The sequence below is a fragment of the Vicia villosa genome, linkage group LG3 (genome assembly GCF_029867415.1).
Source record: "Vicia villosa cultivar HV-30 ecotype Madison, WI linkage group LG3, Vvil1.0, whole genome shotgun sequence".
In the NCBI taxonomy this organism is placed as follows: Eukaryota; Viridiplantae; Streptophyta; class Magnoliopsida; order Fabales; family Fabaceae; genus Vicia; species Vicia villosa.
The window spans coordinates 131,840,297-131,853,158 of record NC_081182.1 but is presented as its reverse complement, the minus strand read 5'-3'; the positions used below and the strand labels follow the sequence as shown (position 1 = coordinate 131,853,158).

The window sequence follows — 12,862 nt, the reverse complement described above, 5'->3', positions numbered from 1 at the left end:
ATACCAAATAGTATAATTACTAATATAATTAATAAAAATATTAATAAAATCGGGATGTTACAATTACTACATGATAGGTGCAACGTCGAGTTGGAAAGCCGGGATGATCTTAAAGATAGGATCCTCACTCCTGATGGGGAATACTTTGATTGGAGAACACGCCCACCTTGTTGGGAAATACGCATAATGTCATACCCTAATTTTTGACTCTAAGATCATGCATCTCAATCATCAATCAAGAGCTTCATCTTAAAGCTTTGTTCTGGTGCGATGCCCACTTCATCTCTGAGGCAACCATCAAGCATCAATGTTTATTTAGCTTGTATATAAGCTATACTAACCAAAATACTAAAAATATTGCTTTGTTCCTTTTGTAGGTTTGCGTTTTGTAGGTACCAAGCCAAGGCATCTATTAAACAAGGCATTTTCAACACCTCTGTTTGGTGAAATCGATTTCCCTCTTAGGTAAATCAATTTCCATTCTGCAATTTTCACAAAGATCACATTCGGAACAGGGTGAAATCGATTCTCCTTTTTTACACTAAGGAAATTGATTTCCCTCCTGGGTAAATCAATTTCATGCAGCAAGATGGGCAAAAATGAAGAAATCTCAAGCTTCTGATTCACAAGACCTTCTCTTGGGGTGAGATTAGCATTTGTACGTGTGTTATACAGTGGGAGATTTTTTTTGTTTTGTTTTTTGCGAAACATGATGTGGTTAGCAAGAGTCGCCACCAACTTTTATTTTATCCAACAAGGAAAGGAAAAAAGAATAGGAAAGACCTTTTTTAAAGATTTTGAGTTCGGGGGGTAGGTTATACAAAGAGAAGATATTAGCACCCTTTTTATCCATGGTTATCCATAGGCTCTTAATTGCTTAGCTCACTTTTGTTTAACTTATTTGATTTGCTTGAAATGTGGTGTGTGTTTAAAAAACATTTTTTTAAATGAATTAACTTTGTAATAGTTCTAGTATGAACATATGTCATACCCTAATTTTTGAACCCCCCTGAGAAGTCACATCTCAATTTGTTCTTTCAACTCAAAACAGATACCTAGAGTAGTCACTTGTTCACCGGGTACTCAAATAAGGGTTTTCAAGGATAGGGAGTTCAGGCTAAGGGTCAATCAATTAGTGCAATGATCCTCAATACAATAATAGGGCTCAATATGTTTCATCCAATCACCTATCATCATCAATCTCTAGGCATCAGGCCTAAGACCCAACAAGGTCACCAGACTATGGTTTTGAGCCTATCAAGGACTAAAATCAGGGCTCACATTTGGGAAACCTTACCAAGCTTCAAAGCATGATCCAAAAGGCCCAATCATCTCCAAATGATTCTTATTTCAATATTCAATGGAAGATGTACTTTAATTCAAGATCCACAATCATCAATTTCATCTGGTCCACGATTAGGGTTTTTGACCTAATTCACCTGAATAGTTGACTTTTGACCATGACAAGATCCCATGGCTCAAATCATAGCTCAAGATCCTCGAATGATTCAATATGATCCATTCATATCATTCATTTAAGGAGGAGAGCTTGATTCATATGAAATCTCCAAAAAAGTCAGTTCAATAGGAAAAGTCAACTGTACAAGATCACCTTTGACTTTTTGGATTTCTGGTCAACCACGGACTTTTGAGGATCAAAATCATCAATATATGATTATTAAAGTCATTTGACCATGAAAAATCAAGAAAATCAATAAGGGATCAAAAAGTCAAAGTTTGACTTATTCATACTTAGCAATTTTTCCAATGTTTTAAGGATTTTCTTCAAACTTTAAAGAGGAATAACTCAAAATTTCAAATACAAACTGAAGAAAACTTCCAACAAGAAAGTTATAGATTTTGGTCTAATAAACAACTTTGTAACTTACGTAATTTTTTCAAAAGATCAACCATTTGAGAGATATGGGAATCCATTTTAATAGTTATTTCAATAAAATACTAATATCTATAAGATACAATTTAAGGATTCATGACTAAAATATAATATTTAAAGTTAAAATAAAATTAAATATTAGTAAAATATTAATATAGGAGATAAAATAGCGTTGCACCCTTAAAGGTGCTCTAAGTGAGCAAGCCCTACATGCAGTTCAATACCCTAAACACCTTAGATAGTGTGTCAAACACATGCCTAATCCTAGTGTACTTATTTTAGCACATATACATAACATGCCTAGCTATCAACTATCTTTCTACAAAATTCCTAGGAGTGTTATGAAAGATATTACAGCTATACAAAGAAGATTCTTATGGAACGGTGCTGGTGACAATAACTTTATTTCTTGGATAAGTTGGAATGACATTTGTAAATCAAAGGAGGAAGGAGGAATGGGAATTAAGCATGTGGGGAAGTTTAACAAAGCTTTATTGTCTAAATGGCCATGGAGGATTCTAAGTGATGAAGATGCAATTTGGAAGGGAATCTTGAGAGGAAGATATGGAGATGTTATCAAATGTATGCGGGGGTGCAATCCTAAATTGGCAAAAGCAAAGGAATCCCTCTGATGGAGGGATCTAATGGATTTATGTGGTGAGGATAATAGTGTGGTTAAGAAGATCACGACAAAATTAGGAGAGGGGTCAAAAATCTTGTTTTGGAAGAATAAGTGGCATGGTTTAGAAGCTTTGGATAATCTTTTTCCAAACCTCTTCAATGAGGTGATGCAAAAAGACTTATTTATAGCTAATGCTGGAAGGTGGGAACGAGATATATGGGATTGGGCACACATTAAAGGAGAGGAGGTTCTTGGTAGATAGGCTACGAAGGAGTTTGACGACCTAAAGATTTGTTTGACTGGTTTTCGTTCGGTCATTTCCAGTGGGGACAGACTCGTGTCGCCGTATGATGGTTCTTGTTACTTCACAGTTAGGTCATGGTATGACATGCTCAAAGCTCAGTAGCCTTTGGTGTTACTGCCTATAGTCCATCAAAGTCTTGATTTAGTCTGGAAGGCTGCTGTTCCATCAAAGATCGAAAACTTTGGGTGGAGGTCGTTAAGAGATAGGATCTCAACTAAGTGCCAACTCTTGAAACGAAACATTAACATTAGTCTTCCGCAGTCAAGGTGTGTTTTTTGTGACTTGCAGGTAGAGGACTTGCAGCATCTACTTTTGTTTTGTCCTACTTTGGTTTCTGTGAAGAATCGCGTGTTTACTTGGATTGATTTTCAACAATCCGTTGGTGTAGACTGTTGCTTTTTTTTGCTACTTTGGAATGATTATTTTTAGGGACAGATGAAGAGCAAGATTTCTACAGCAAGATGGCTTTCCTTTTGTTGGTGTATTTGGAAGGTGCGCAATGACATAGTTTTCAATAACGCAATGTTGGACACCGAAGAACTCTTTTATATGATTTTGTGGTTCTCTTGGTGGTGGAATGTCTCCTCTTTAACCATTAAATGCAATTTTTATGAGTGGTATAAAAACCCTCTAGTTTGTCTTTGATGTTATTGTAAGGATTTCTTTATTTCGTCTTTGATGTTATTGTGAGGATTTCTTTTCTTTGCCAGTATGAGTTGATGTATCCCTAGTACATTTAATCTTAATACAAGAAGTGTTTATGAAAAAAAAAATCAATGCAACTTTTAGTCATTCATACTTTTATTGATATAATTAACTATCAATAACTAATTTAAACTATTAAAATAATTTATTTTCCACCCATTATGTCACATCGTTTGTTTAACGGTGAAAAAATTAAGAAAATTTCTACAATTAAATAGAGTCCTCTTAAATACTCTTACTACCATATTCGTACCTCCTCGTCACTTCCTCATTGAAGTTTAGTTTAACATAATGAAAAAAACAACGGAAGAATTTCACTTTTTCGTTAAATATAATAGTTTCTTTTGTTACTTTAAAATAGAGTTAATAGAAAATCGAATATTAAAAACTAAAAAGAATAAATGAATAAATAAGTAAATAAATAAATAGTGTCAGATAAAAAAAACTAACCATATCCTTCTGTGTCAATGGCAACATGAAGGATGGTATTATATCTAAATAATTGGAAGGAACATGCGCGAGAACGGAAACGGACGGCGACAGCCGGCCTGAATTTCCCTTGTTCAGGAAGGTTCCGGTGGGGTTTTTTGGGGGTTTTGTTTAGGGTTAACTCCCATCTCTTCTTCTTCGGTTTAAATTCCTGGCTTTAGGGTCAGGGACCTTGTTGGAGAGTTGAATCGGTTTTCTCTACCAAAGCTTCGCGAGCTCCATCTTCTTCTTCTCCGATCCATTTTCTGTTTCTGGCTACGTTCGCAGGTTTTTTGGGTTATGTTCTGGTTTTGTTTCTTCAGCTGGGTTGGTTTGTTTCCAAATGCAGCGTGGTGGTTGGACGAAAGTTTCGCACAGAAAGCGTTTTACCCCGAGGTGGGATACGTTTCCTTTCGGTGGGCGTAATCGCAACGCTTCTGACAGGAATGGAGAGGTAACTTCTCTGTTCGTTTCTGAGTTTCCGGAGGCGACTACTGCAAGGGATTTGTTTGAACTTTTTGGTTGTTCTGGGAATGTGGTTGAGGTAGCGATCTCCCCGAGGCGAAATTCTTTGGGGAAAAGGTTCGGGTTCGCACGTTTTGTGGAGGTTACAGATGGAAGAATGTTGGCGGTTCGCTTGGATAATGTTATTATGGGTGGAAAGAAGATTCATGTTAATTTGCCTAGGTTCCGCAGGGATCAATCTAGGGTATCAAAGTTTTCTGGCGGTCCAGTTAGGGGCAACTGAAGGATAGAAAAACACTTAGAAAGGGGGGGATTGAATAAGTGTGACTTTAAATCTTGGACGATAAAAATAAATTGCACAATTATTTTTATCCTGGTTCGCTGTTAACGAAGCTACTCCAGTCCACCCCCGCAGAGATGATTTACCTCAACCTGAGGATTTAATCCACTAATCGCACGGATTACAATGGTTTTCCACTTAGTCCACGACTAAGTCTTCTAGAGTATTCTGATCACAACTTGATCACTCCATGAACAACTGCTTAGACAACTTCTAAGACTTTTCTAGAGTCTACTGATCAACCTGATCACTCTAGTTACAAACTGCTCAGCCAACTGCTAAGACTTCCTAGAGTATACTGATCACACGATCACTCTAGTTCCTTACAACTTAATGTAATCTATACAAGAGTTTACAAATGCTTCTTAAAAGCTATAATCACAAACTGTGATATTTCTCTTATCGTTTAAGCTTAATCTCACTAAGATATTACAACAGCAATGTAGTGAGTTGATGAAGATTCTGAGCTTTGATTGAATAGCGTTTCAGCAAGTTTATTTTCGTTCAGAGTTGTTAAGAATTGGTAACCTTGCTTCTCATCAGAACTTCATATTTATAGGCGTTGAGAAGATGACCGTTGAGTGCATTTAATGCTTTGCGTGTTCCGTACAGCATTGCATTTAATGTTATACGCTTTTGTCAACTACCTCGAGCCTTGTTCACGCTGTGTCTACTGACGTTGCCTTTAGTAGCTTTAACGTTCCTTTTGTCAGTCAGCGTAGTCTGCCACCTGTACTTCCTTCTGATCTGATGTTTGTGAATACGACGTTTGAATATCATTAGAGTCAAAACAGCTTGGTGCATAGCATCTTCTGATCTTCTGATCTTGAAGTGCTTCTGTTGCGTGATACCATCTTCTGATCTTCAGTGCTTCTGATCTCATGTTCTTCTGATGCTTTCATAGACCCATGTTCTGATTCTGCTTCGACCATCTTCTGATGTCTTGCCAGACCATGTTCTGATGTTGCATGCTGAACCATTTGAGACACAACTTCTGAGCGCTGAATTATGCGTACTCTTTATATATATTTCCTGAAAGGGAAATTGCATTGGATTAGAGTACCATATTATCTTAAGCAAAATTCATATTATTGTTATCATCAAAACTAAGATAATTGATAAGAACAAATCTTGTTCTAACAATCTCCCCCTTTTTGATGATGACAAAAACATATATAAATGATATGAATTTGCGATCAGAAAGAGTAGACGGCAAAAGACAAATTACACAGCTATAGCATAAGCATATGAATATGTCTCCCCCTGAGATTAACAATCTCCCCCTGAGATAAATAATCTCCCCCTGAAATAAATACTCGAAGAACTTTGATAAAAGACTTCCCTGATTATTTCGGTAGAGACGATCATATAAGCTTCTGCCTTCAGAGAATTCATGGCTTCTGACTTCTGCTTCCATTGGACAGCTTCAGAACATGAATTTCTTTAGATCCTTAGAACACTCACAGCTTCTGATTCCTGCTTCCATCGTGGACAGCTTCAGAACTTGAATTTCTTTGATCTTCAGAACATTCACAGCTTCTGACTTCTGCTTTCATTCAGGACAGCTTCAGAACTTGAATTTCTTTGATCTTCAGAACATTCACAGCTTCTGACTTCTGCTTCCATTCAGGACAGCTTCAGAACTTGAGTTTTCTGGATCTTTTAGAACATTCACATCTTCTGATTTCTGCTTCCCTCGGATAGCTTCAGAACTTTGAATGTCTACCAATCATCACTTCATGCTAGATTTGTATCAGAACATTGTTGAATGTACCAGAGCATCATCAGAGCATCTCTACATCCTGAAATGTTACAGAACAAAAACTAAACGACAAAAGTCAGCATGAACGAGTTAGAACATAAAATGTATGTTTGAACACATTATATGTATCAGAGCCATATAGGCTGAAATAATGTATCAGAGCAAATAATGTATCAGAGCCATAACATTATATGTATCAGAGCAAATAGAATTTTGTCAGAACAGGATAGACAATGATATTCAAATTCTATTATCAGTGCTTCTGATTCATTCTTCTTTCTTGCTTCTGATCTCTGAAGCTTGACAGCACTCAGCTTGCTTCAGTTTCCAAGAGCTTATTCCTTTTACAGAATAACGCTTCTTATGGTTTTGCTTCTAGTGTTTGCTTCTGAAGTCTGTACCTGCAAAACACTTAAACCATATAGAACTTGCAGTTCTTGTTAGTGAATGTGTGGGAGCCTCTTTACCCAGCAACTGATTAAATCAAATCATTTATCACAGTATTTCTCCCCCTTTTTGTCATACCATCAAAAAATAGAAAAGATTCAGATGAATAAAACAGAACACATGGAGGAAGAAGATGATGTCATTAAGGTTCAACCATTGGGTACAGAAGTACAAAATGAAAAGATCAGATGCACAGAAACAAAACAGATGCAAAGAAAGAAACAGCATAGACTCAATCTAAGATGGCCCTAGTCTTGACAAGATCTTGGCCAGCATCTCTTTCATCTCGTTGTTGTGTCCTTCTTGCCTCTCAATGAAAGCATCATACTTGTCATTGCGTGAGCTTTGCTCATCCTGTCTCCTCTGAATTTCTTCTAGCGTTTTTGCAAGACGAGAAGGTTCATCAGAAGAAGCTTCACAGCTTTGATCCACAGGAATGACAACTTGATCTGCAGCTTCCATAGAAGTATCATTTGCTGGGATATCCTCAACAGGGTCTGATTCAGCAACATGATCTTCAGCATCTGCTTCTTGCATAGAAGCATCTCCATATTCTGCAGCAGGAATTTCCGAGTCTCCATTCTCAAGTGCCTGAAGAATGGCAGCTAGATTCCTTGGAGCAGAAGGACCTTCAACTTCTGGTGGGTCAACAACTTCTGGAATGACCAAGTTTGGATCTTTCTCAGACGGGTTTTCCCTCAGATAGTCAAAGAGAGTCTTGAAATCTCCTAGCAGAACAGGATAATCAGGAACAAAGATAACCATATCCCTGCATGGATTTGCTTCCATTTCAGCAGCCAGTCTCAACTGTTCCATCTCATCCACAAAGGGCTTCTCCTCAGCAGCAACACAATTTCTGAGAGGATGGTAGTATATACCATTATCTCCCTCCAGAAGGTAACCAGGGTAACCAGGGGCAGCAGCCACTAGTCTTTTCTGTACTGCTATTGCTTCTACTTGAAAATCCTTGCGAAATCTTCTCCAGAGATTTCTTGTAGAAACATCATCCAGACCATTTAGGAATGCATCCTTCAGAAGGTCTAGACTGCTAATCACCTCAAGTCTGAAAAGTTCCAGGTAGGTATAGGGTTCAGGTTCAGGCGGATTGAAGGTGAATTTGTAGTCAGGATAGAGAAGACAGTAAGGTTCGGAATTTTCGATAGGTAAGGGATGAGATATAGAAGTTGGAAGTACGGTGGATGAGGAAGAAGGGATATCTGAGAGAATGATTGATGAGGATGGAATATCAGAAATGATGGATTGAGACGAGGATGGAGTGTTTGTAAAGGGAATTGGTGAGAGAGATTTATCAGACGGAGTTGGGGGAAGAATACTTAAAGGTGTGGGGTTTAGAATGGGAGAGGAGGAGGATGATGGAGAAGGATTTGGTAGAGTGAAGTTTACTTTTGGTTCAGATGGAGGTGATTGGAAAGATGGTTTAGGGACAGAAGGAGGTGGAGTAAAGACATTTCTGGAGATTTGTACAGAAGAAGAAGAAGATCTGGTTCTGCGAAAGGAATCTCTGATCCTTTTATCTCTTCGTTCTTTAGAGTCCACCTTGTCAGGATCATAGGTGACCCTCAACTTCTTGGCTCTCTCAGCCTCATCTTCTTGTGCCTTTCTTTTTAGCCTTGCCTGACGTTCCTTTTTATCCTTCTTCAGAATATCATCTTTGGATAGAAGTACTCTGCCACGGATCCAAGCAGGATCAACGTCTGATTGCTTCCTCACACAATCTTCCAAGTAAAACTTGACAACTTGATCAAGTTCTTTATGATACAAAGATATGAATCCTTCAACAGCAATTCTTCTTGACAGAATGTCAGGAAAGCTTGTGCACATAACAGGTACATTCTTAATGACTTCCAGTCCGAACAGATCAACACCATTGAAGATGGGACCTTGAGTTACTCCAAGAAAATGCGAGGCATTACAATTTCTGATGGAGTCCACCACTTTGCTTTCAATCAGAATGTCTGAAATCATCCTTCCGAAAGGAATGGTTGTTCTTGGAATATGAGGGTACTTCGCCCTTTCATCTTCTCTTGAATCAAAGATAGAGGTTTTCAGATTCTCAAATAGAATATGAGAGATGTTGATCTCTATCTTTTTGCCAATGCAGAAAAGAGTATACTTGTGAGTCGGACTGATGTAGGAGGAGCAGCGCATCTTTTTTCTATGGTGAAGAGAACCCAGAATAATCTCAGCCCATACTTTATAAATAGGCTTTAAGTTGCCCGTAAAATGAGAATCAGTTCCAACAACCGTAGAGATTTGTTTTTCAACTAAAGTCCAGTCAACTGTATGGGGTTGAAACTCAGACCAACCTTCTTCATCATCAAGATTGTACAGCTTTCTGATGAGTTTCTCAGTGATAGTCACTTCATGCCCTAGCACGAATGAAATGATGGCAGTTGGGGTAACTGTTGCATGTACCCAAAACTCCTTTACAAGTTCAGGATAAATTGGACCAACCAATCTATCAAGATATTTAGACCATCCTTGCTCAAAGATTCTTGCATCACACTGAAAGCCATTTGCTTTAAGGTTGTTGACGTCCACAGCCGATTCACATAGAACTTCCAGTTCTTTCGTGGGTATTAAGCATGTTTTCAACGGAGCATCATTTTTGCTTAACCGGTTCTGTGTGGAAGTGATACTATCTTTAGAGATTGATGAACGAGAAGATGGATTCATTATGATAATGCTTTGAGATCAAATCAAGAACTAGGGTTTGAAGAGAGATGCAACGAGGTGAATGCACAAAAGAGAGAGAAAGAGAGAAAAAGTGGGAATGAAGATGAAGCGGGTTATTTAAAAGATTTAAAAAGAAATCATTATGCATTTAATGAGAAATGACATTAGGAGAGAGAACACAGTAAATGAAATGATTTAATACAGTTACCTAGGTCGGCGTCTTTTCAACTGCACGCTTTGTACAAACCGTACAGACACGTGTTCATCATCAGATAATAGATGACAGCTGTAAATATCAGAGAGATTTTACGCCTTCAAATTCTGATTACTGCTTCTGAATTGATCTAATTTCTCTTCTGGAAATACTCCTTCTGAAGTGTGCTGATATAAGTCTGAATGATCTTCTGATCCATTACTTCTGATGTACACAGCTTCTGGAGGTTTACTTCTTTGTTCTGCAGCTTCTGATAAGACAAAACTGTATCTGCAGAAATTCTTAAGCTCTTTGTTTCATCAGAAACAAGTTTATCATCAAAACAGATGTTTATTGATTTGTCCACAATCAATGTTTCAATGTTGTATATTCTGTAGCATTTAGAGCATTCAGAATACTCAAGAAAGAAACATCAAAGCCTTAGAGGCAAACATCATAGATGGTTCCAAGACTAATAAGCTTCTTTTCTGAATTCCTACAAACATAGTTTCTTCAACAGATTTAAGAACCAGAACTTGGAAGACAATCTTTCTTCCCTTCAAGTGTTGAGAGCAACTTGAGTCCAGGTGTCATGTCATGTTGAATGTTGTCTTCTTTGTTATCAAGAGAATCTGCAAAAGAAATAATCTTTTTCTTTGGTACCCACATCTTCTTGGGTCCTTTCTTGTTAGATTTTCTCAAGTTCTGATTGAACTTGGGTTTGACATTATAAGCAATAGGAGGAACAGCATGATAATTTTTAATATGAGTTTCGTGATATTTCCTAGGTTGTGTCACATGCTTCTTGGTGTGTGTTATGTGAAAACTTTGTGCATGTGAAGTGTGCCTAATATCATGAGAGTGGCCATACTTGAACTGATCATACAATGGCTTGTATGTGAGTTTCATTTCATCAACAGGTTCAAGTTTGTATGGGGTTTCACCCTCATAACCAATGCCAACTCTTTTGTTTCCAGATACGGCATATATCATAGAAGCTAGCTGACTTCTGCCAATACTTCTAGATAAGAACTTCCTGAAACTTAAATCATATTCTTTCAGAATATGGTTTAGACTAGGAGTGGATTTTTCTGAATTAGAAGGAGATCCAACATCATTGGATAATTTTAAAAGTTTATCTTTCAATTCAGAATTTTCCAATTCAAGCCTCTTTGTTTCAAATTCAAATAGCTTTTTCAGCTTTTTGTATTTGATACAAATCTGAGACTTGGATTCCAGAAGTTCAGTTAATCCGGAAACTAACTCATCTCTAGTAAGTTCAGAAAATACCTCTTCAGAATCTGATTCTGATGTAGATTCTGATCCGTCATCTTCTGTCGCCATCAGCGCACAGTTGGCCTGCTCATCTTCTGAATCATCTTCTGACTCATCCCAGGTTGCCATAAGACCTTTCTTCTTATGAAACTTCTTTTTGGGATTTTCCTTCTGAAGATTTGGACATTCATTTCTGAAGTGTCCTGGCTCATTGCATTCATAGCACATGACCTTCTTCTTGTCAGATCTTCTTTCATCAGAAGATTCTCCATGTTCAAATCTCTTTGAACTTCTGAAGCCTCTGAACTTCCTTTGCTTGCTCTTCCAGAGTTGATTTACCCTTCTGGAAATCATGGACAGTTCATCTTCTTCTTCAGATTCTGATTCTTCAGGATCTTCTTCTCTAGCCTGAAAAGCGTTAGTGCATTTCTTGATATTTGATTTTAATGCAATAGACTTACCTTTCTTTTGAGGCTCATTTGCGTCCAGCTCTATTTCATGACTTCTCAAGGCACTGATAAGCTCTTCCAGAGAAACTTCATTCAGATTCTTCGCAATCTTGAATGCAGTCACCATCGGACCCCATCTTCTGGGTAAGCTTCTGATGATCTTCTTTACATGATCAGCCTTGGTGTATCCTTTGTCAAGAACTCTCAATCCAGCAGTCAGAGTTTGAAATCTCGAAAACATCTTTTCAATGTCCTCATCATCCTCCATCTTGAAGGCTTCATACTTCTGGATTAAGGCAAGAGCTTTTGTCTCCTTGACTTGAGCATTTCCTTCATGAGTCATTTTCAAGGACTCATATATATCATAGGCTGTTTCCCTGTTTGATATTTTCTCATACTCAACATGAGAAATAGCATTCAGCAAAACAGTTCTGCATTTATGATGATTCCTGAAATGCTTCTTTTGATCATCATTCATTTCTTGCCTTGTCAGCTTTACGCCACTGGCATTTACTGGATGTTTGTAACCATCCATCAGAAGATCCCATAGATCACCATCTAGACCAAGAAAGTAACTTTCCAGTTTATCTTTCCAGTATTCAAAGTTTTCACCCTCAAATACCGGCGGTCTTGTATAACCATTGTTACCGTTGTATTGCTCAGCAGAGCCAGATGTAGATGCAGGTGGATTTGTCGGAGTTTCACCAGCCATCTTTTAAATGAAGCGTTTTTCTCTTCCTGAATCTTTTCTAAACACGGTTAAGTGCTTGCACCTTAGAACCGGCGCTCTGATGCCAATTGAAGGATAGAAAAACACTTAGAAAGGGGGGGATTGAATAAGTGTGACTTTAAATCTTGGACGATAAAAATAAATTGCACAATTATTTTTATCCTGGTTCGCTGTTAACGAAGCTACTCCAGTCCACCCCCGCAGAGATGATTTACCTCAACCTGAGGATTTAATCCACTAATCGCACGGATTACAATGGTTTTCCACTTAGTCCACGACTAAGTCTTCTAGAGTATTCTGATCACAACTTGATCACTCCAGGAACAACTGCTTAGACAACTTCTAAGACTTTTCTAGAGTCTACTGATCAACCTGATCACTCTAGTTACAAACTGCTCAGCCAACTGCTAAGACTTCCTAGAGTATACTGATCACACGATCACTCTAGTTCCTTACAACTTAATGTAATCTATACAAGAGTTTACAAATGCTTCTTAAAAGCTATAATCAC

The 12,862-nt window shown here is 37.8% G+C and overlaps 1 protein-coding gene across 1 annotated transcript; it reads left to right on the top strand.

Annotated features, from left to right (window-relative positions):
* The first annotated feature begins 2,190 nt into the window (after nucleotides 1–2,190).
* Nucleotides 2,191–2,526, top strand: LOC131658987 (uncharacterized mitochondrial protein AtMg00310-like). Its single transcript, XM_058928233.1, has one exon. It carries the CDS (start codon nucleotides 2,191–2,193, stop codon nucleotides 2,524–2,526), a length of 336 nt encoding a protein of 111 aa, XP_058784216.1.
* Nucleotides 2,527–12,862: the final 10,336 nt, after the last annotated feature.